This window comes from Salmo trutta, chromosome 32 (genome assembly GCF_901001165.1).
Source record: "Salmo trutta chromosome 32, fSalTru1.1, whole genome shotgun sequence".
In the NCBI taxonomy this organism is placed as follows: domain Eukaryota; kingdom Metazoa; phylum Chordata; class Actinopteri; order Salmoniformes; family Salmonidae; genus Salmo; species Salmo trutta.
The window spans coordinates 24,381,054-24,405,474 of NC_042988.1; the positions used below are offsets into that span (position 1 = coordinate 24,381,054).

A 24,421-nucleotide genomic window follows, 5' to 3' on the forward strand; every position below is an offset into this window, starting at 1 on the left:
AGGTCTGGGAGGAGATCCCTCAGGAGACCATCCGCCACCTCATCAGGAGCATGCCCAGGCGTTGTAGGGAGGTCATACAGGCACGTTGAGGCCACACACACTACTGAGCCTCATTTTGACTTGTTTTAAGGACATTACATCAAAGTTGGATCAGCCTGTAGTGTGGTTTTCCACTTTAATTTTGAGTGTGACTCCAAATCCAGACCTCCATGGGTTGATAAATTGGATTTCCATTGATTATTTTTGTGTGATTTTGTTGTCAGCACATTCAACTATGTAAAGAAAAAAGTATTTAATAAGATTATTTCTTTCATTCAGATCTAGGATGTGTTGTTTAAGTGTTCCCTTTATTTTATTTCGCAGTATATATATATCCATACACGCATGCATACATATACACATATATACATACACATACCTATATAGATATAGATACTTTTTTAAAGAATATACCTTTATTATTATTCCCCGCAAACCCACCACCGATCGCCCAATTGGAGTAAACTAATAAACACTTCGGCTTTTACCTTCAATTTATTCATCTTGTACACATTTTACAGACCGTCTATTTTACAGTAGTTCTTTTTTGTTTGTTTTTAGTCTTTCCTCTATTTCTGATGTCCATCCAGTTTGATTTCTATTTGTAACTGTGCTATATCACAAAAGTTCTGAACCTATATATATTTTACACACCCCGTATGTTTTACATTGTTTATCTTGTTATTAGTCCCACCCTTCAGCTCCATTCAACCCCTCCCATGAACCCATCAACATCATCCATTTCGGATTTCTATTTGCCATATATTTTTCAACTATGCTGTGATGCTTCACAAAACAATTGAACCTTTCTATTCTCATAGCTTCTACATATTGTAAATTAAAAATAAACATTTTTGCTAAAATAATTATTATATTATTGATTGATTGACTATGGCTTTTCAAATCACCCAGTATTGCTATCTGCAGCGTTAGTTCTAGGCAAATGTTGCAATTCTTCAGCCATTCCTGGACCTGTGACCAAAAACGAGCTACATCTGTACAATACCAAAATAAATGATCTAATGACTCTGCCTCCTCACAGCAAAATCTGCAGACCTGGGAAGATTGTATCCCCCATATATATAACATTCTATTATTTGCAAGAAGTTTGTATAGTAATTTAAATTGAAAAATTCTAAGTTTTGAATCCGGCGTTGTTTTGCGTATCAATTCATAAACCATGTGCCATGGAATCGAAAATCTCTTCCCAACTATTTTGCAATTTATATGGCACAGCTATCAGTTTTTTGGTCCTTAAATGAAATTGGTATATGTTTTTATTCATCACACTTTTCTATAACCATTTATGTTCTTTAATACTGGGCCGACATACAAGTTCCTTACTTTTTTCCCCTTCTACTTGCCTCTTCCATTTTTGTGGTAATGCTGCAATTAATTGGTTGTAATTTTGGGTAGAGCAGACATTACCATATGTCTGTGTTAGCTGCATGTGTGACATCACTCCACCAGTCCTATTTATAATATCATTCACTAAAATTATACCTTTTTTAAAAATTTCTTCGAAAAATACAGTTTTTTTTCAAATCAATTACTATATTTGAATATAACCACAATATTTGTTGTATTATTTGTTCTGTCTTTTCAAGTGGATTAAACTGAAATTGCAACCAACTTTCTAAGGCTTGTTTAAAAAATTAAGATATTTTGGAGATTATTTCCTTTTCAAACAACTGAAAGTGGGCAGGTGTAATCTGAATAAAGGGAACAAGGCCCTTCTTGAACATAGGATGAGACATTTGTACCAATTTACTAGAAAACCTGTTTGGATTTAAATATAACTTTGGTATGACTGATGCCTTTAGTGAGAGGTCTAATGCTTTAATATTTAATCATTTCTGCCCTCCGAATTCATATTCGTTATATAAATAGGCCCTTTTAATTTTATCTGGCTTGCCATTCCAAATAAAAATGAATATTTTTTGTTCATGTAATTTAAAAAGCAGGTCACTAGGTGTAGGCAAAACCATAAGCAAATAGGTAAACTGTGATATGATTAAAGAGTTAATCAGGGTGATTTTTCCACAAATAGACAGGTATTTTCCTTTCCATGGTAGCAAGATCTTATCTATTTTTGCAAACTTTCTATAAAAATTGATTGGAGTGAGATCATTTCTTTCTTTTGGGATTTGTATACCGAGTATGTCCACATCTCCGTCAGACCATTTAATTGGTAAACTACATGGTAATGTAAAATTTGCATTTTTTTGTGATCCAATACGTAATATAATTATAATTTGGTTTTAATCCAGAGAGGATAGCAAAAGTATCTAGATCCTCTATGAGGCCGTGGAGAGACTCTAATTGTGGTTTTAAAAGAAAACATGAATCATCGGCGTACAATGACACCTTGGTTTTTAAGCCACGGATTTCTAATCCCTTAATATTATTGTTTGATCTAATCTTAACAGCTAACATTTCAATGGCAATAATACATAAATATGCTGATAGTGGACAACCTTGTTTTACTCCTCTAGATAGTTTAAAACTTTCTGAGATGTAGCCATTATTTACTATTTTACACCTAGGGTAACTATACATAACTTTAACCCATTTTATAAGAGATTCCCCAAAATTGAAATATTCTAGGCATTTATATATAAACTCCAGTCGTACTTTATCAAAAGCCTTTTCAAAATCAGCTATGAAAACCAGGCCTGGTGTCCCCGATATTTCACAGTATTCTATTGTTTCCAGTACTTGTCTTATATTATCTCCAATGTATCGTCCATGTAAAAAAAACTGTCTGATTAAGATTAATAATATCTGACAATACTTTTTCAATTCTATGCGCCAAGCATTTTGCTAGGATTTTTGCATCACAACACTGAAGTGTAAGAGGTCTCCAATTTTTTAAACGGACTGGATCTTTATATATTACCATTTGGGTCCTGTTTCAGTAATAATGATATCAGACCTTCTTGTTGCGTGTCTGATAATCTACCATTTATATAGGAGTGGTTAAAACACGCTAATAATGGTCCTTTGAGTATACCAAAAAAAGTTTTGTATACTTCCACTGGTATGCCATCCAGCCCTGGAGTTTTCCCATCCTTAAAGGCCCCAATTGCATCAAGCAGTTCCTCCTCTGTAATTTGGCCTACACATGAGTCTTTCTGTACAGATGTTAATTTTACATTATTATTAGGAAAAAAATCCATACAATTAGTTTCAGTTAGTGGAGATGGAGGAACCTGAAATGAAAACATATTCTTAAAGTACTTTACTTCCTCTTTCAAATATAATTTGGTGAATCATGCGTGACTCCATCATTTGTAACAAGTTTTAATAAAACATTTTTGGTAGCATTTCTATATTGAAGATTGGAAAAGAATTTGGTGCACTAAACAATTTATCATCTAGTAGGCTTTGATTAAATTTCCAATATCCTCGCCCATGTGGAAATTCTGTAAGAGTAATATATATGCCAATTATGTGATGATCCGACCGCATTCTGTCCCCTATCAACACTTTTTAAACTTTTGGTGCCAGAGAGAATGGCATAAGAAAGTAGTCAAGACGACTAGCTTGATTAAGCCTCCGCCATGTATATCTCACTAGGTCAGGGTATTTAAGCCTCCATATATCCACTAATTCCAATATATCCATGACATTCATGATTTCCTTAAGTGCCTGAGGTTGATAGTTTGTAGTGTGATTTCCTTTCTGGTCCATAGAGGTATTTAAGACCGTACTAAAATCTCCCACCATAATAATAGAGTCTAGTGTTGCTTGTAGAGTTGATACATTCTTATATATATTTTCAAAGAAGCTTGGATCATCATTATTCGGACCGTATAGGTTAATAAGCCATATCTGTTTATTGTCCAATAACATTTTTAAAATAATCCATCTACCTTGATAATCTGTTTGGACAATTTGCACATTTGGATCAAAATTACTGTTAATTAAAACCATCACCCCTTTTGAATTTCCTTGCCCATGGGAGAAATATATTTCCCCCCCAGTTCTTTTTCCACAAAACTTCATCTAAAATTGTTGAATGGGTTTCCTGTAAACAATAGATATTATATTCCTTCTCTTTTAACCAGATAAATCAAATCAAATTTATTTATATAGCCCTTCGTATATCAGCTAAAATCTCAAAGGGCTGTACAGAAACCCAGCCTTATTCCCCAAACAGCAAGCAATGCATGTGAAAGAGGCACGGTGGCTAGGAAAAACTCCCTAGGAAAAACTCCCTAGAAAGGCCGGAACCTAGGAAGAAACCTAGAGAGGAACCAGCCTATGAGGGGTGGCCAGTCCTCTTCTGGCTGTGCCGGGTGGATATTATAACAGAACATGGTCAAGATGTTAAAATGTTCATAAATGACCAGCATGGTCAAATAATAATAATCATTGTAGTTGTCGAGGGTGCAACAAGCACGTCCGGTGAACAGGTCAGGGTTCCGTAGCCGCAGGCAGAACAGTTGAAACTGGAAGTGCAGCATGGCCAAATACTGATCGTCTTTTCTTATTATCTGCTAGGCCATTACAATTATAACTGGCTATACTTATTTCACCACTTACCATAATGAGACAACTTTAAATTCTATTTATGAAAATATGTGTTTGTAAATGTACCATTAAAAAGTAACATGATGATTGAGTGTCTATATAGCTGTACCATGATATTTGCATTGCTACTAAGTAAACCTCCAATTGGTCCCTACTATTCCACCCGCTAAAAGCCTTCCTCATCCCTAGTTGGGTTGTCATCCCATAGCCCGGCAGACCACCCCAGATCCCCCGTATCCCATAGCCCTGAACAGACTGGGATCCATCCTTCGAAAAGTGCACACAGTGTCATTTACCGAATTGAAGTAAATCAATTGCCAAATGCATTTCCATCGCCCTCACCTCAATTTGTATTATATATAGCTGTGGATCATCCTCTATTGTCCCTAACATCTTTAACTCCTTCGCAACAGTTGTGGGATACACACATACACCCACACACACTCAACCCTTTCCCCCCACACAACCATAAGCTCACATTCTCAACAGTTGCACCACCCAGAGCCCAACTCAAGAAAGGTCTTGATTTACAAATGCATTTACAGTTGCAGCTGCATTAGAAGGCCTGCAAGACTGTGCAAAAAAAATGGGCAGAAATTGAGAGATTTTATTAACCATTGTCACATCCTAGATGATGGAGGTCAAACGTACACCTCTTCCCTGAAACACCCACCCAAGTTTGTTGTCAACTTGCTGCAAGTCTCATTCAGGATATCCACCTCTCCCTGGGAGAACTGCAAACTGTTCTTAAGGTCTTGGACCTCTCTGGTCAGATCATCCAGTCTTTTGTTAGCTGAGTCCACCAATATTTGGACAAAGCTCTTGAAGCTATTTTCCTGTTGCTGTAACAATTGTTTGATGACATATTTTTGTTGATTTAAAAGATCACGCACTTGCGATAGCGAAACACTGTCCTCTCCATTACTCCCACCTTCTTTAGCTTTGGGCGGCATAATGGTAGCGTTACACATTCTGGTAACATGAAGTGTCCTGTTCTGTTGCAATTTTATAGTCTATGACATTTCAGATTTACATATGATAATTTTTCACAAAGTAGTTTGGATGTAGTGAACTCGTTTTTCAAAGTAACTTTAGTTAAGTAAACTATATTTGTCTTAAGGGGAGCTACTGTAGCTTAATTTCTTCCAGTGTGAAGTAATTGGTAGGTTGGTAAACTATTTTCAGAGTAGCTTCCCCAACACTGCTAAAAAGTTGTGACTAAACCTGGAATATCAACACTGGGAACACAAATGAAAGCTGTAAAAAGAGTGGGAAAGAGAGGCATGAGACAAGTCCAGTCTGGTTGTGAGATACATCCCACCTCTCTCTCCTGTTCTTCCCGGCCCCACCCTACACCTCACAGTCCACTACAAAACCCTTTACATCCCACCAGCTACATAACAGACCGCCGCTTTACACAGATCAACACCTGAATTAAGAGAGTAGAATTTCCTTTTTAAAGAGAAGGAAAACCCTTGACAAAGAACTTTACTTTTCAAATTTCCAATCAAGACAAGAGGACACATCATAAGGTATTTGTTAAACTTTTCTACTTGTATCTCTGATTTTGTGCTATTGCAAATATGAAACATACCAGCTCCATGGAGCATTATAACTGCATTTTAATTTGTTATAACTCTTAGCGGAGTAACCTATCCAATCAAGTTTAAATAAATGAATATTGATGGTATGTTTAGGGGGCAGACATGCATGTAACATCCTTATACTTTCATGAATGTCACATAATTAAAACAGACTAAGGTATGTATGATTCAGGCCATATGCAAAGTACAAACAAAGAAACTTTTTTTTTGCTCTCTATCGATTAAAAGATAATAAGTTCTGAGGAACATTTCCACCCAAACTTTTACTTTTGACATGAATCTATTGTGAAACACTCTATGGTTAATCCAAAATATGCTACTTTTTTCAATATGGTATAAGAAATGTATTCATACTCTATTCCATTGACGAACCAAACATAACGCCTTCATGTTATGCTCAGGATTCAGTGATTCACCAGGATCTATAAGTAGCAACAATTACTATTAGTAATTATGTTCTTACCACTCACCCCATCCTCTCGACCTCCTCCTCTTCCTCTTACCCTCAACTCTATGGGTCCTTGTGAGAAGAGAAGACACATTTATGTCTTTGTTTTACTAGTCTGCCTGGTCTTGTCCAGTTGAATATAAGGAGAAGGGTCCAAGTAAGCACTATTGCATGTTTTCTTAATTCAATGAGAGTAGCATACCATCAAGGGGCGGCAGGTAACCTAGTGGTTAGAGTGTTGGGCCAGTAACCGAAAGGTTTCTAGATCGAACTGCCGAGCTGACAAGGTAAAAATCTGTCGTTTTGCCCCTGAACAAGGCAGTTGTTCCAAGGCCGTCATTGTGACAAAAGCATTTGTTCTAAACTGACTTGCCTAGTTAAATAAATAAATAAATTGCTTAGATGGATGAAATAATATGATCCAGTGGAGAAAATAAAGGTGTGACATTTTGCAAGGCTACTTACTCTTGGGGTGGAAGAAAAGCTCTTTTGGCTTGATTTAGTAAAGTTGTACTCAGCTAAAGGAATGACATTTGCTGGACTTTTTGGCAGGGCTAGGTGAGATTGAGTGGATCCAGGTGAGGAGATGTTGAAGTCTCAGTGAGACTAGGAGTGGCAGCATGCCACTGAGCTGCAGCAGCAGCAGGCTGAGGTAGACCGGGCCTGTCACAACACGACTCTGTCCCAGGGCTGTGCTTTCTGAGACTTTGTTTTTAAATGCACCTCTGAGCTACACAATCCTGACTTGTACAGGCCTGTCATAGGGAATGAGTCAGTGTGTGTAAGTATGTGTGTGTAGGTGTTTGTGGGGTACTCTGCTGTGTGATGATCACAGAAATGACCATGTAATTCTATATCTACATTTAAAGCAACCACACTTCCTTTAATACCAGAATGTGAACTGTTTTGTATCCCTCCCCTCTCTCTCTTTCAGGATGGGATCTGCTGGGGTACAGATTGTATGTGTGGCCCTTGGGGTCCTGGGCCTGATCGGGGGCATTGTGTGCTGTGCCATCCCTAGGTGGAAAGTGTCATCATTTACAGGACAGAACATCGTAACGGCACAGGTACTGAGCAGATCAAGTGATTTATTAGCCCTATGTGGTTTACATTTTAAACCCCTAAATACTTTCTAACATTATATTGGCTCAAATGACTCTAATAACTCGGAAAACGTAGAAGGAATGCAATATGCTGAAGTCAAATAAGCTGTAATGAATGAATGGCGTGTGTATTACTGTAACTATTTGTCTCTGTGTGTAGGAAACTGAAGAGGGCCTGTGGATGAGCTGTGTGGTGCAGAGTACGGGCCAGCAGCAGTGTAAGAGCTATGAGTCCATGCTGGTCCTGCCATCTGACCTGCAGGCGGCCCGCGCCATGACCATCATCAGCTGCATGGTCACCTCCCTGGCCATCCTCATCTTATTCGCCGGCGCCGACTTCACCACCTGCGTGGAGAATGAGGACATCAAGCCCAAGATCAGCCTTGTGGCAGGGATCGCCCTGTTGGTGTCTGGCCTCCTCCTCATCATCCCTGTCAGCTGGTCCGCCAACAACGTCATCAGCAACTTCTACAACCCCCTAGTGGCCCAGAAGATGGAGCTGGGAACCTGTATCTTTATTGGCTGGGCTGCTGGGGTGCTGCTGATTCTGTCTGGAGGCCTGCTCATGTGCTTCAGCAGAGCCAAATCTGGCAGCTCGGGAGGAACCGCCAAGTACTACGGCAACAGCGCTTCAGCCCCCGCCGCCAACAAGAACTACGTCTAGTGCATGTACTACACCTCTGTGTGTTTGTATGTGTGTAGAGAGATAGTTTGATGTACTACACCTCTGTATGTTTGTATGTGTGTAGAGAGATAGTTTGATGTACTACACCTCTGTATGTTTGTATGTGTGTAGAGAGATAGTTTGATGTACTACACCTCTGTATGTTTGTATGTGTGTAGAGAGATAGTTTGATGTACTACACCTCTGTATGTTTGTATGTGTGTAGAGAGATAGTTTGATGTACTACACCTCTGTATGTTTGTATGTGTGTAGAGAGATAGTTTGATGTACTACACCTCTGCATGTTTGTATGTGTGTAGAGAGATAGTTTGATGGAAAGGAAATGGGTCAGACAGAATGGAAACAAGAAAGGGGAGGGGTTTAATCTTAAGGGTAAAGAAGGGACATTATTAGTGGAAATAATGGTTGTAAATATTGAATATTTCAAAATAGTAAGACTGGTTTAGTTGTAGTTAATCCAAGGGTCCAATATGGTGGTTACATTTAAAATACAAATAGATGTTTCTTTTTTGGGGGGGGGGACTAACTCAATATACTATAATATACTATAAATCAAAACTGTGTAGAGATGATGATGTACCTACATTCATACAGTTTCTTAACTGTGTCCAGCTCGCTAATAATCACCTACATGAAGGTTAGACAGTCAAGGAGCACCGGAAATTACAAAAACGATGGATAGAGGAAATTATTTTACAAATTGTGACGGCGAGGAAATATAACCAATTTTCAGTGTGGACCTCGTTGAAGACCAAATGCAGCCCGCGGGGCAGAATGAGTTCGACACCCTTGTTGTAATGTGTTATCTCGTTTAGTTTTTTAATGCTGGGTGACATGCTTCTATAATGCCATGAATGAACAACAGAGACCAAGGTGAGGGACTCAGTGGTCATGCATTTCAAAATACAGGTATAGTCAAATGACTGTATATATCATTTACATCCATGAGAACTTTTTTACTTATGAAAATCAGCTTGTCTTTTACTTTTGTGTATCAAATAATAAATACATGTTTTTATTTTATTCTGTTGCAATACAAATGATTGTCATCTCCTTCAGGTGTGCCATCCTTTAGATGGCGTTTGGAAATGTTAACAAAAGCAAAACAAGTTGAAATATTTTGGAAAACATTAAGGACTTTTATTTCCAACTATGTAAGAGCATATATTAAAAACAAGTCTCTATAAATGTGAAAACTGACACCAAAAAACGAATTCAAGCTTCCAGACACGAAAAGATTTGGCTGCTGATATTGATGTCTCCAACTCTCCCTTTAACCATCTTTCCTTCAAACATCCCCAACTATTTATAACAGTCTTACTTTCATCCCTTCTTTCTCTTCTCCTCTTTACACTTCCTTCTCTCTCTCCATCAGCTCCCTCTCGAACCCAATGGCTCTGTTTCAATTCTTGCTCTCCAGTTCGCTCACGCGCTTGGTCAGCTCCTCTACTGTTTCCTTCAGAGTCTTCACCTCCTTCTGCAAGGCATGTACCTCCTGAGAGAGAGAGAGACAGAGCGAGACAAAAAAGAGAGAGAAAAAGAGAGAGAGAGAGAGAGAGAGAGAGAGAGAAGCAGAGGGGAGATTCCTGGTGAAATGTGCAAAAGAGGAAGCCATATCTAAAATACAGTATCTATTCACAGATATATCAAAGCATGTAGGTAGATGCAGCCATGTCCTTACCCCAGTGTTATCGTGCTGATGCCCCATGGCTGCTGATGTGGTCTTCAGAAGACTTTTGTGAACTTTGAACTCTTTGGTTTTGGTGGTTGTCGCAAAACCGTCCTTCAAGGAGATCAGGATAGGTTGGCCCTCTTTTCCTTCAAACCACTCATTGGCCTCCACAGACGGCTCTGGACCCATGGTGTCTGGGTACAAATCCTCCTGAAACAGGTCAGACTAAAGAGAGATAGAGAGTGAGATATTTAAGAATTACATGCTTTGAGTTATAGTCATTTTTTAAAAGTGTATTTACCTTGCGGGGCACCGTCATGACAACGGGCTCACACTTCCTCTCATGGAGCTTGTAAAACCTGGTGGAGGGCGAATAAAACAATATACATTCCCATTTTACAAACAGAGCTTGTGTGTATATACTGACGAGTGAAAATGTCCATGACTCTGTGTGGTTACCTGGCGATTTCACACTTGTTGACCTCCAGGCCCCTCTTGGGCATGTAGCCCATGCCCTTCTGACTCTCCTTACTGCTGTACATGGACAGGTAGTGAACATAGGGAGCCTCATCCGTCACCTCAAAGTACCGGATACTGCTGTCACCCTGAGTCAGGAAAATGAATGGTTAGTAAACCATAGTGTGTGTGTCAAAGGAGGTTGGTGGCATCTTATTTGGGGAGAAAGGGCTCGTGGTAATGGCTGGAGCAGAATAAGTGGAATGGTATCGAATACATAAAACACATGGTTTCAACGTGTTTGATGCCATTCCATTTGCTCCGTTCTGGACATTATTTTGAGCTGTTCTCAAAAAACATTTGAGCCTCCTGGGTGTGTGTGTGTGTGTGTGTGTGTGTGTGTGTGTGTGTGTGTGTGTCTGTGTGTGAGTGTGTTTTTAACTCTAACCTTGCCACAAAGGTAGACGATGCCAGTGTCAGGGTCAAAGAAGGGCAATAGGACACCACTGCTGGTGTCCAACTCCTGCAGAGTGAGTGGCTCCCCAAAGCTCTTCTGTCAAACACATACAGGTCATGTCGGGTCTTAAGACACTATTCATACGCCTTTATAAGAAGTTCAGAATTGTGCCATAACACTCACCGGGTCCCAAAGTGCCACCTGCCTCTCACTCATGCGACTGAAACCGGTGCTCAGGATCTTCCCATCGGACACAAACACGGCCTTGACAGGCCTGGAGCCTTCGTGGGTCTTCTCCTTCTCCTGAGAGAGACAGAGAGGCAGAGAGAGAGAGATGCAGACTCAGGGAAAGACAGACACTCAACGAAGGAGGTTAATCTATCAAAGACGAGTGAAGGGAACTATATGAACTAATCACTGACTGTGATTCTATTGAGATCTATGACATTAAACCTGGTAGCTAGGTGCATCTGACTGTCCAGGGTTAGAGTGGCTGGTTCTCCTGTGGTACTGATGGGGGCAGGGAGAGGGGCACTCACGGCGATGACTGTGCCCTTGCGGGGGTCCAGCACACGTATGGTCTTGTCCTTACAGGAGGTGAGGATCTGGGAGCCGTCCCTGTTCCAGCAGGCACTGTAGATGAGGTCAGGGTGGACCGAGTCGATCCTCACCATGGCCTCTCCACACGCCACGTTCCACAGGATCACCACGTTGTCACAGCCTGGAAGCCAGGGGAGAGAGAGACGGAGGAACAGGCAGTTAGGCCAGGCAGTGCTACTCCACTTATGTTAACAGTTGAAGAGGCACTTGTATTCTGAGGCGATGCATCATAGCAGTGCTATACCTGCGCTCATGAGCACATTGTGGGCAGTGGGGTGCCAACTGAGGATGCCCACGCGTTTGGAGTGCCCCTCCAGCTTCACCACGGGGTCCTTCAGGGGCGTGACCAGGCCACCCTCCGGGATCTCCCAAATCTGAACAATGGAGAGGTAGAGGAAGAGGAGGGTATGTCATTACACTGAGTTAACACAGTACATAGATACAGAACACTGATTGACTGGATCACACAGGGACATATGTCCTTATGTGCATCCATAATATGATTCTACTTAACAAGCTCAACATTATGGCCAGTGAAAGGTTGTGACCTCTGCTTACCATGACACTGCAGTCCTCTGAACCACTGGCAATGATGTTGTCGTTGTGGGGACAGAACTCAATATCCAGCACTGGGCCTGTGTGTCCACAGACTGTGGGCTGGGACATGTCAATGCGACCCGTCTACAGGGAGACACAAAGGAAAAAGATGAGTTACTATGACACAAATAAACACACACACAAGCTGATTGCTCAAACAGGAGATAAATACTACAGTATGCAGTAAGAACACATGGAGATGTAGATCTTTGCTACCACTGTGGTCTTGGCAACAGAGAGACCTAGAGAGGGTTCAGAGGAGAGGAACTCAGTCAGCTGATGACAATTGTATAGCTATGCCTCAAATCAGCCTTAGAGAGCAGAGAACGCTACTGGGAGAGTACTAGCAGTCTGCAGGGTTCCCATGGCCCTGGGGGTACACACAGGATCTGGACTGTTGGCCCTGGTGGAACACACACAGGATCTGGACTGTTGGTCCTAGTGGAACACACACAGGATCTGGACTGTTGGCCCTAGCGGAACACACACAGGATCTGGACTGTTGGCCCTGGGGGTACACACAGAATCTAGACTGTTGGCCCTGGGGGTACACACAGGATCTGGACTGTTGGCCCTGGTGAAACACACACAGGATCTGGACTGTTGGCCCTGGTGGAACACACACAGGATCTGGACTGTTGGCCCTAGTGGAACACACACAGGATCTGGACTGTTGGCCCTGGGGGTACACACAGGATCTAGACTGTTGGCCCTGGGGGTACACACAGGATCTGGACTGTTGGCCCTGGTGAAACACACACAGGATCTGGACTGTTGGCCCTAGTGGAACACACACAGGATCTGGACTGTTGGCCCTGGGGGTACACACAGGATCTGGACTGTTGGAACACACACAGGATCTGGACTGTTGGCCCTAGTGGAACACACACAGGATCTGGACTGTTGGCCCTGGGGGTACACACAGGATCTAGACTGTTGGCCCTAGTGGAACACACACAGGATCTGGACTGTTGGCCCTAGTGGAACACACACAGGATCTGGACTGTTGGCCCTAGTGAAACACACACAGGATCTGGACTGTTGGCCCTAGTGGAACACACACAGGATCTGGACTGTTGGCCCTAGTGGAACACACACAGGATCTGGACTATTGGCCCTGGTGGAACACACACAGGATCTGGACTGTTGGCCCTGGGGGTACACACACAGGATCTGGACTGTTGGCCCTGGTGAAACACACACAGGATCTGGACTGTTGGCCCTAGTGGAACACACACAGGATCTGGACTGTTGGCCCTGGGGGTACACACACAGGATCTGGACTGTTGGCCCTGGGGGTACACACAGGATCTGGACTGTTGGCCCTGGTGAAACACACACAGGATCTGGACTGTTGGCCCTGGTGGAACACACACAGGATCTGGACTGTTGGCCCTGGTGAAACACACACAGGATCTGGACTGTTGGCCCTGGGGGAACACACACAGGATCTGGACTGTTGGCCCTGGTGAAACACACACAGGATCCGGACTGTTGGCCCTGGTGGAACACACACAGGATCTGGACTGTTGGCCCTAGTGGAACACACACAGGATCTGGACTGTTGGCCCTGGTGGAACACACACAGGATCTGGACTGTTGGCCCTAGTGGAACACACACAGGATCTGGACTGTTGGCCCTGGTGGAAGACACACAGGATCTGGACTGTTGGCCCTAGTGGAACACACACAGGTTCTGGATTGTTGGCCCTGGGGGTACACACAGGATCTGGACTGTTGGCCCTAGTGGAACACACACAGGATCTAGATTGTTGGCCCTGGTGGAACACACACAGGATCTGGACTGTTGGCCCTCTCTGTCACGTTGGCCCTCGCCCACCATTCACAGTACCAAAACAAAACCATCTACATTCTCCTCGTGCTCCTAGACCTTAGTGCTGCTTTTGATACCATTGATCACCACATTCTTTTGGAGAGATTGGAAACCCAAATTGGTCTACACGGACAAGTTCTGGCCTGGTTTAGATCTTATCTGTCAGAAAGATATCAGTTTGTCTCTGTGGATGGTTTGTCCTCTGACAAATCAACTGTAAATTTTGGTGTTCCTCAAGGTTCCGTTTTAGGACCACTATTGTTTTCACTATATATTTTACCTCTTGGTGATGTCATTCGGAAACATAATGTTAACTTTCACTGCTATGCGGATGACACACAGCTGTACATTTCGATGAAACATGGTGAAGCCCCAAAATTGCCCTCGCTGGAAGCCTGTGTTTCAGACATAAGGAAGTGGATGGCTGCAAATGTTCTACTTTTAAACTCGAACAAAACAGAGATGCTTGTTCTAGGTCCCAAGAAACAAAGAGATCTTCTGTTGAATCTGACAATTAATCTTGATGGTTTGTACAGTCGTATCAAATAAAACTGTGAAGGACCTTGGCGTTACTCTGGACCCTGATCTCTCTTTTGACGAACATATCAAGACTGTTTCAAGGACAGCTTTTCTCCATCTACATAACATTGCAAAAATCAGAAACTATCTGTCCAAAAATGATGCAGAAAAATTCATCCATGCTTTTGTCACTTCTAGGTTAGACTACTGCAATGCTCTACTTTCCGGCTACCCGGATAAGGCACTAAATAAACTTCAGTTAGTGCTAAACACGGCTGCTAGAATCTTGACTAGAACCAAAAAATGTGATCATATTACTCCAGTGCTAGCCTCTTTACACTGGCTTCCTGTTAAGGCAAGGGCTGATTTCAAGGTTTTACTGCTAACCTACAAAGCATTACATGGACTTGCTCCTACCTAGCTTTCCAATTTGGTCCTGCCGTACATACCTACACGTACGCTACTGTCACAAGACGCAGGCCTCCTAACTGTCCCTAGAATTTCTACGCAAACAGCTGGAGGCAGGGCTTTCTTCTATAGAGCTTCATTTTTATGGAATGGTCTGGCAAAGTGGGTGGGGTTATATCCTGCCTGTTTGGCCCTGTCCGGGGGAATCGTCGGATGGGGACACAGTGTCTCCCGACCCCTCCTGTCTCAGCCTCCAGTATTTATGCTGCAGTAGTTTAGGTGTCGGGGGGCTAGGGTCAGTCTGTTATATCTGGTGTATTTCTCTCTAATGCTCTCTCTCTTTCTTTCTTTCTTTCTTTCTTTCTTTCTTTCTCTCTCTCGGCGGACCTGAGCCCTAGGACCATGCCTCAGGACTACCTGGCCTGATGACTCCTTGCTGTCCCCAGTCCACCTGGCTGTGCTGCTGCTCCAGTTTCAACTGTTCTGCCTGCGGCTATGGAACCCTGACCTGTTCACTGGATGTGGTACCTGTCCCAGACCTGCTGTTTTCAACTCTGTAGAGACAGCAGGAGCGGTAGAGATACTCTGAATGATCGGCTATGAAAAGCCAACTGACATTTACTCCTGAGGTGCTGACCTGTTGCACCCTCGACAACCACTGTGATTATTATCATTTGACCCTGCTGGTCATCTATGAACATTTGAACATCTTGGCCATGTTCTGTTAAAATCTCCACCCGGCACAGCCAGAAAAGGACTGGCCACCCCTCATAGCCTGGTTCCTCTCTAGGTTTCTTCCCAGGTTCCGGCCTTTCTAGGGAGTTTTTCCTAGCCACCGTGCTTCTACACCTGCATTGCTTGCTGTTTGGGGTTTTAAGCTGGGTTTCTGTACAGCACTTTGAGATATCAGCTGATGTAAAAAGGGCTTTATAAATACATTTGATTTGATACATTCAATAATGTACTGTACAGTACATGCCTTATTTTGAATATGAAGTGGCATAATGTTTTTTTTCAAACTTCATTCAAACGTTTCTCCTAATGTCCCTGCCTTCATTATAGATGAACAATCAGCTGCCATCCAAAACCCTCTTAGTCACTGTCTCAATAATAGTGATCACATACTGGTTATATTGCTGTAGTAATAACTACAGAGTAGTTAAGTGACAGAAAAATGTACTTCTCCAACATATAAATCAAGGTAGACTCAGCGATATGACGTAGATGCAGAAAGTAAATTTCCACAACAACTAAGAGCGTTGGAGCACAAGGCTCAACTTCTCAGCTGTTTTGGTCTCGTGGCTCCCACACTGTAAGAGCGTGATGCGAACCCGTGCACATGCGCAGATACTTTGTGCGACTGTGTGAAGTCTTGCATCTCGCTCATCTCAATATCTGCAGTCATTTCGCTCTCTACCTTTAAATCAAATTATCGTTCATTGGAGAACAATGGCTTCCTTTGACCAAATCATTAGGCCTTAAATGCACTGTGAATTGTGGTTGAGAGGACTACTATTCATCCCTGTTACAGGCAAGTCCAAACAGTGACGCAATGGCGCATGACGTTGAGACAGTCTATGTCTCTGTGTAACATTTTTTTTTTATATCTACGTATCTGTTCTATACATGAATATGCATACACTTAATGTCAAAGTCTTTCAATTACACCTATATGCTTCAATATCACATAACACATTCAAAATCAATCTAGATATTGACCACTATAAGACCATTACATACACTATATATACAAAAGTATGTGGACACCCCTTCAAATGAGTGCATTTGGCTATTTCAGCCACACCCGTTGCTGACAGGTGTATAATATCGAGCACGCAGCCATGCAATCTCCATAAACAAACATTGGCAATAGAATGGCTTTACTGAAGAGCTCAGTGACTTTCAACGTGGCACTGTCATAGGATGCCACCTTTCCAACAAGTCAGTTCATCAAATTTCTGCCCTGCTAGAGCTGCCCCGGTTAACTGTATGTGCTGTTATTGTGAAGTGGAAATGTCTAGGAGCAACAACGGCTCAGCCGCAAAGTGGTAGGCCAAACAAGCTCACAGAACGGGACTGCCGAGTGCTGAAGCACGTAACGTGTAAATATCGTCTGTCCTTGGTTGCAACACTCACTAACGAGTTCCAAACTGCCTCTGGAAGCAACGTCAGCACAAGAACTGTTTGAGCTTCATGAAATGGGTTTCCATGGCCGAGCAGCTGCACATCACCATGTGCAATGCCAAGCGTCTCCTGGAGTGGTGTAAAGCTCACTGAAATTGGACTCCAGAGCAGTGGAAACGTGTTCTCTGGAGTGATTAATCACACTTCACCATCTGGCAGTCCGATGGATGAATCTGGGTTTGGTGGATGCCAGCAGAACGCTACCTGCCCCAATGCATACTGTCAACTGTAAAGTTTGGTGGAGGAGAAATAATGGTCTGGAGCTGTTTTTCATGGTTTGGGCTAGGTCCCTTAGTTCCAGTGAAGGGAAATCTTAATGCTACAGCATACAATTTCATTCTAGATGATTCTGTGCTTCCAACTTTGTGGCAACAGTATGGGGAAGGCCCTTTCCCGTTTCAGCATGGCAATGCCCCCGTGCACAAAGCGGTGTCCATACAGAAATGATTTGTCAAGATCGGTGTGGAAGAATTTAACTGGCCTACACAGAGCCCTGACCTCAACCCCATCGAACACCTTTGGGATGAATTGGAACGCTGACTGCGAGCCAGGCCTAATCACCCAACATCAGTGCCCAACCTCACTAATGCCCTTGTGGCTGAATGAAAGCAAGAACCTGCAGCAATGTTCCAATATCTTTTGGAAAGCCTTCCCAGAAGAGTGGAGGCTGTTATAGCAGCAAAGGGGGGACCAACTTCATACAAATGCCCATGATTTTGGAATGAAATGTTCGACAAGCAGGTGTCAACATACATTTGGTCATGTAGTGTATGTGTTTGTTGTTGATATTTCAGCACATTCGTCCCATGCTGATACTGTACTTGCATCCCCACATATGCTTCTGTTTTTCAATGTCAAACCCACCACTTGTATGCATGACCAAAGAGCTATATTTTCATGTTATTTGACCATAGCACCGGTTCCAATCCATGTGCCAATGCCGTTGATCAAACTCCAGGCGGTGCTATAGTCAGATGGCATGAAAATATAACTCTAGCTCAATAAATAGCTCAGTATTTGTATTATATATTTTATACAGTCATCTTTTTTCTCATCTTTATCAAGTGTGCTAATAATTTTGGACCTGGCTGTATATGCAGCTGCACTATACTGCGCCCTAGCCACATCCTGTCAAGACTGTGTTGCACTGAACCGCTCCAAATATGGTGAAAAACTAGCAACAGCACAGAGAGAGCGAGTGACGTGTAGAACCGAAACTCTGCCCCAAACTTCCTTATTCAGCACAATGTGTGATGCCGCCTTGCAATATTCCAAATTAAAATGTTGAAAAAACATTGTTCTTAGAACCAACTGTACAAACTGTACAAACGACACGCCAATGAGCATTTTCATCAAAATTGTACCGTAGTTGGGCAAATGTGGGCATGAATGAAGGTGACATTTTGAAACTTCAAGACTTGAGACTGAGTCATATGCATAGATCTACACAACAGATGGAGAGGGAAATGGACGTTAGACCACTTTTGAGGCCTGAAAACGTCTAACTTCACTTAAGGCATTCACTTTGACCTCTGTCTCTCTGCTCAGGCTCACCTTGTTCAGAGGCAGCACTAGGAAGGCCCCTCCTCCGCTGGCATCCACAATCATGGCCACGAACTTGGGGTTGACAGAGCAGAAGTTGCTGTCCCAGGTCATCTGGGAGATGCGGATGTCATCGTAGCACTGGTCAGCCTTCACCCCCTGGCCGAAGACATGACGGAACTTACTGGCCCTGACTACCTTCCTGGACATGGTGACCTGATAGGGAAGAGAGATGAGGACGGGGAGAGGAGAGAGTGGGGGGTGGGGCGGTAGTAGGAGAGATGAGGACGGGGAGAGGAGAGAGTGGGGGGTGGGGCGGTAGTAGGAGAGATGAGGACGGGGAGAGGAGAGAGTGGGGGGTGGGGCGGTAGTAGGAGAGATGAGGACGGGGAGAGGAGAGAGTGGGGGGTGGGGCGGTAGTAGGAGAGATGAGGATGGGGAGAGGAGAGAGTGGGGGATGGGGCGGTAGTAGGAGAGATGAGGACAGGGAGAGGAGAGAGTAGGGGGGTGGGGCGGTAGTAGGAGAGATCAGGACGGGGAGAGGAGAGAGTGGGGGGTGGGGCGGTAGTAGGAGAGATGAGGATGGGGAGAGGAGAGAGTGGGGGGGTGGGGCGGTGGTAGGAGAGATGAGGACAAGGAGAGGAGAGAGTGGGGGGGTGGGGCGGTAGTAGGAGAGATGAGGACGGGGAGAGGAGAGAGTGGGGGGGTGAGGCGGTGGTAGGAGAGATGAGGACGGGGAGAGGAGAGAGTGGGGGGGTGAGGCGGTGGTAGGAGAGATGAGGACGGGGAGAAGAAAGGGGGTTAGTGTGAGAGAATTAAGAGGAGATATAAGAAGAAAAAGGAAGAGTGGCAGAGTGTTTAATGCACAGTGGTAGACTAATCAAGTGGTTATTGTATTTAAGAATATGCAGACTGCTACTGTAGCCAGTGAACTCTCACCAGGCACCCCTACAACATTTACATAGAGAGAGAGAGAGAGAGAGAGAGAGAGAGAGAGAGAGAGAAAAGAGAGAGAAAAGAGAGAGAAAAGAGAGAGAGTGAGAGAGATGTATAGAAGAAAACCATTAATCTGTGAAATAAATGTAACTGTTCATCATTTGCATAAATAATACACAAATGCAAGTATAAACATTTTACACGATATGAAGAGCAATGAAGGGATTTGAATACTGTGACCTTAGATGCCACAAAATGTCTTAAGAACATGAGCATCACTGACCCACTCCCTAGTTAGACCACAAGACAAACACATATTGAGGACACAAACACACAGACACAAAGCTACAGGAAGGAAGGACAATACAGGAAAAGCAGAGAAAAGGGGAAGAAAGAACTTGCACAACTACTTCCTCCAGTCTGCAACTGTTTCTTTTTGTCTTTATTATCCGAGGTACACTTGTGGCTCTGTGCAATGCTTTAACTCACATCTAGTCATAGGGATGAACGCACACAGAGAGAGACAACATGGAGAACTGAAGGAACTATGAGCATATGGGACTATAGAGGCAAACTGAAAGGTATACTCCACTGCTGTTTGGAAATCATGTGAACCAGGAACCTACAGCAACAGTTAGACCACATCCTACAGAACAAACAACAAAACCACAAAACTAGCGTTCTTTCCGTTTCATTCACACACATGCTCTCTTTGTGCCTCTCTAATGTTCCTTTTTCACACATTAAACAGTTGGCAGATATGTATATGATATTATCTTTTTGCGAGCTATAACCAAAGAGAATGCAACTGGTTGAAATATTGTCGTCCAATTTAGGGTTTGTAGGGTTTGTAATGCATTACTGTCAGTGGATAGTCCTCATGTTCAATGCATAGGCTACATTTCACAAGTTTCAGATTTATCAATAAGAATATTAGTGCACACAATGACTCAGTCCTGGCCTACAGCCCATACATTTATGCTGTAAAACGACAACTCTAAAAGAGTGAGCATAGAATTTACCTCCATTTGCAGACCTTACTTCCTCAAATCTGAAGCTGCGCTGACTCTGAATCCCTTGGCTAGACTTAGGCCTCATTGTTCTTGTAGCATTTGTGCATCACAAGACCTCTTTGGTAGACATTCATCTAACGCAATAATCCTTTACAGAGTGTGCCTTAATGTTATAAAGGACCAGGACCTGAGTACATGTCAATAATGGTGTGCGTGTGTGTGTGTGTGTAGGCCTACAGCATGATCATATAAAGGGACAGCAATTATGGACTACATGGTGTGTGATTACTAGGAGAAGGATGCTGAAAGCAGGCCTACCTGTTTTAGTGATGGGGAAATGGGGAAATGTTCTGCTCAGTCAGGCTCCCTGCTTGGTTCTGCTGTGTCGCCAGAGAGGAGTAGGACCCGGTAGTCTAGGGTAGATCTCTTTATGTGATGGAGGAAGTGAGAGTTTTAGATGGTGGAAATGGGAGGTGTCTCGTTCGGTCTTCTCACTTGCTGGGGTTGAAACATTTAAATGACAGATCTCAAAAAGAGATTAGATGAAGTTGTTGCTATGCAGACCAAAGTGAGCCTAATTAATTAGACTAATCAAATCATCAAAACGTGTGTGCAGTACTTTCTAAGTCTGTATTACTTTGATTTGATTACATTTAATTTAAATTAAGATATATATATATATATATATATATATGAAGATAAACATTGTAATGTCACCGGGACAGAGTCTCCAGAGTGCTCTAAAGCTTTGGGCCTCCCGAGTGGAGCAGCGGTCTAAGGCATTGCATCGCAGTGCTAGAGGCGTCACTACAGACCAGGTTTGATCCCGGGCTGTATCACAACCGGCTGTGATTGGGAGGCCCATAGGGCGGCGCACATTTGGCCCAGTGTCGTCTGGGTTAGGGGAGGGTTTGGCCGGGGGGGCTTCACAAGTAGGCCGTCATTGTAAATGAGAATTTGATCCGAACTGACTTGCCTAGTTAAATAAATAAAGAACAATGAATTCTAGGGTTAGGTCATCCCAAGGATCCCACTTAGCATCTACCATACTGTAGTTGCCTACTTGCAGTGGGGACGGTTGACTGTGGGATATAAATATGCTCAAAGAAGGTGCTGCTGTGTACAGGACAACCGCCTACAAAAATGACAATTTAACCCCTGTGCACAATGAATGGATAACAGGATAAGGTCAAACAGAGAATAGCATGGCACAGCTAGGCTCTGTTTAAAGACACATGTATGCATCCTTTAACCAGACCCTGCTCCCTCAACCCCTCTGAAAACATCTCCATTAAAACAAGCAAGAGAACAGAACAGGAGAGACCAAAGACAGAATGGAAGGCCAGAGACAGGTTTAAAAATATAGACTTCAGTTTATTGCACAATCGTTGCTGGAGACTGAGGAGTGGGAGGGCCTGTCTGTATAATGCAAGACACTACAGATGGACACATGTAGAGAAACTAGACACAGTGAGATACAAGATGCCCATAAATGAACAGAAGCGTTGGTGAGAAGAACACAGGCGGGTCGATGAGGCACAGTAGGATGCAACTGGCACCCAGACATGGAGCAGGACAGACAAAACACATTAAAACACAGATTTCACACATGAAGTATGAGATCTTAAAACAGCTCATATATTCAAACATACAGGGTCCATAATATACATTCCTAACTGGTTTGTGCAACCCTGAACATGCAGGGTTTGGTCACTCGTAGCATGTTAACACTGATGAGTAGTATGTCAGTCAGTCACGTTGCCTGTGTAAAAGCAGCCTGTCTAATTCTGGTATTGGTTTTCCACCAATGGTCTATTGACTAATCACATCAGGTCTTTTCACATCAGATCTTTTTCAGAGTTGATTGGTCAAAAGATCAATTAGTGAAAATATCAGAACAGGGTTTCCTGTGCCAGACACAGAACAGTTGGCGGTGAGCCTTTATACGATACAATATGATGCCTCCAATGGACTGCAACGTTAGTTATGTCCACCAGATGGGGCCAAACGAACAGCCAGTCAATTCATTTACAAAAACCAAGACAAACCAAAGACAAGGACAAACAGAGAAACAGACAGACCCTCAAGAAAGCTCCCTTCATCAAGAGGAAAAGGGCATTTCATCATCTGTACAGACAGTATCATAATTAGTACCAACCATCCACAGAGTAATTGTATTAATAATAATAAGTATCATCGTCATCATCATCGTATAACAATAGTGGACAGTTAATCCTTTATAAATAGTCAGAAACAGGCTAGCTGGCACCTGTGTACAAAACAAAACGTTACATTTTGTTAGGGTTTTCATACATCATGTCATCATTATCATCATAGAATAGCAGAATATACAGACTAAAACAATGACCATTAGCTGGCCTGGTTCCATCTCTGAAAAATGGTACTGTTGGTGGGCCTGGTTCCATCTCTGAAAAATGGTTTTCAGTTCTTTCTCACACCACACTCTTCTCTCCCCTCCCATCTCCCCGTTTCCACAGTCTTACTCTTTTCACAACCACTCTTTAAATACATTTCACCTTGTTTTATCAGAGCCCACCCCAAGAATCCCTAAATAATCCTTACTTCTACTACTACTGCTGACTCTTACCTTCCCTCAGACCCCTACCCAGTTCAGGAGTCCCTCACAGTGGCCTCTGTGGTGTGCGTCTCTAAAAGCCATGTTTCAGAGAGGAACCCCCTGGCCTCAACGTAACAGCTACGGCTATAGCAGCCTGAGAAGTGGAAAACCCAGGGACAGTTGAGAAACAGCACTTGAACACACATCCACTTCAGACAGTGTAAATGTATTTGTATCTGATAATGCATAGATATCCAGATGTAATCAGAGGTATTCATACATGCCCCCCCCCCCATCTTTTATTTTTATGAGGTTACATTAATGGAGCAAAAGCATTCTTCAACCCTGGGTCTCTCAAAACCCCACACGGTTACCCATCTCTACAACAGAACTGAAAAGAATCTGTTTTATCTGGGTTCACATATTAGAGTAAATAGGTTGGATGTGGTTGATATTAATACACAGTAGAACCCCCCCTCAGCACGTTTCTCTTACCAGGTCCCTTTTCCCTCGGACACAGAGCATTGTCTGACGTGACATACATATTGAATTCCAGGTTCCTACTTCTGCTTTCTTTCCTTTACATATATGTATAAAAAAGTATCAGCGTTATATACTGTTTTCACTGTATGTATATATAATCTACATACATACATGTATTTACATGGACTTTAAATAAGTTTCATTACTGGTATTCACTTTGATCCAAAGCCCTTTTGAAAATAAATAAACAGTGCAGTTTATTTGATATAGTTGTATTGCCTCTGTTGTAGTCCCTCATATTCCTGTATTAGTATATACTGTATGTAGTATGTTCCTCTCTTAACACTCATGGTCCACTGCCCTGACAGCATGTAAAGCTCTTAGCTGGAGTGACTGACGCATGACGTGTCATATGTTACAATGCACAAGCATTTTGCTAATACTAAGTTAAAGTCCTCGTATGAGACAATGAGTTTCCGTTTGAGAGCTACTAACATGCATTAATAATCAGTTTCATTCAGTGCACTGTAATACAATTTCAGCGTATGACGATACAAGGGGCCATGGCTGTAATGTACTCACCATGACAGGGGTGGTTTCATAAGGGGGCTGAGAAACGGTTTAACACTAGTCAGGGTCGGGTTGCAGTCTGAGGCCTGTGTGGGAGAGGCTGGGACATTCTCCCTCACCCTTGACTCAATGTGAGCAAAGTATGTGCTACAACGGA

General features: G+C 42.9%; 2 protein-coding genes across 3 annotated transcripts; one reads left to right on the forward strand and one right to left on the reverse strand.

Annotated features, from left to right (window-relative positions):
- The first annotated feature begins 5,937 nt into the window (after positions 1–5,937).
- On the forward strand, positions 5,938–9,438 carry LOC115171499 (claudin-4). The gene is made up of 3 exons (XM_029728382.1): positions 5,938–6,107; positions 7,562–7,694; positions 7,891–9,438. Exons 2-3 carry the CDS (start codon positions 7,563–7,565, stop codon positions 8,392–8,394), a joined length of 636 nt encoding a protein of 211 aa, XP_029584242.1. The 5' UTR covers positions 5,938–6,107; position 7,562; the 3' UTR covers positions 8,395–9,438.
- A 95-nt stretch (positions 9,439–9,533) lies between these two features.
- On the reverse strand, positions 9,534–21,106 carry LOC115171497 (coronin-1A). Of its 2 annotated transcripts, none has more exons than XM_029728380.1 (11): positions 20,952–21,106; positions 18,697–18,900; positions 12,159–12,281; positions 11,845–11,974; positions 11,540–11,721; positions 11,184–11,303; positions 10,992–11,093; positions 10,547–10,692; positions 10,389–10,446; positions 10,097–10,312; positions 9,534–9,910 (listed from the first exon to the last, which is right to left on the reverse strand). In XM_029728380.1, the coding sequence occupies exons 2-11, from the start codon at positions 18,892–18,894 to the stop codon at positions 9,818–9,820; spliced, it is 1,368 nt and encodes a 455-aa protein (XP_029584240.1). In that variant the 5' UTR covers positions 18,895–18,900; positions 20,952–21,106; the 3' UTR covers positions 9,534–9,817. The 2 variants fall into 2 exon arrangements, with proteins under 2 accessions (XP_029584240.1, XP_029584239.1); XM_029728379.1 differs by having other exon boundaries at positions 10,992–11,096.
- Positions 21,107–24,421: the final 3,315 nt, after the last annotated feature.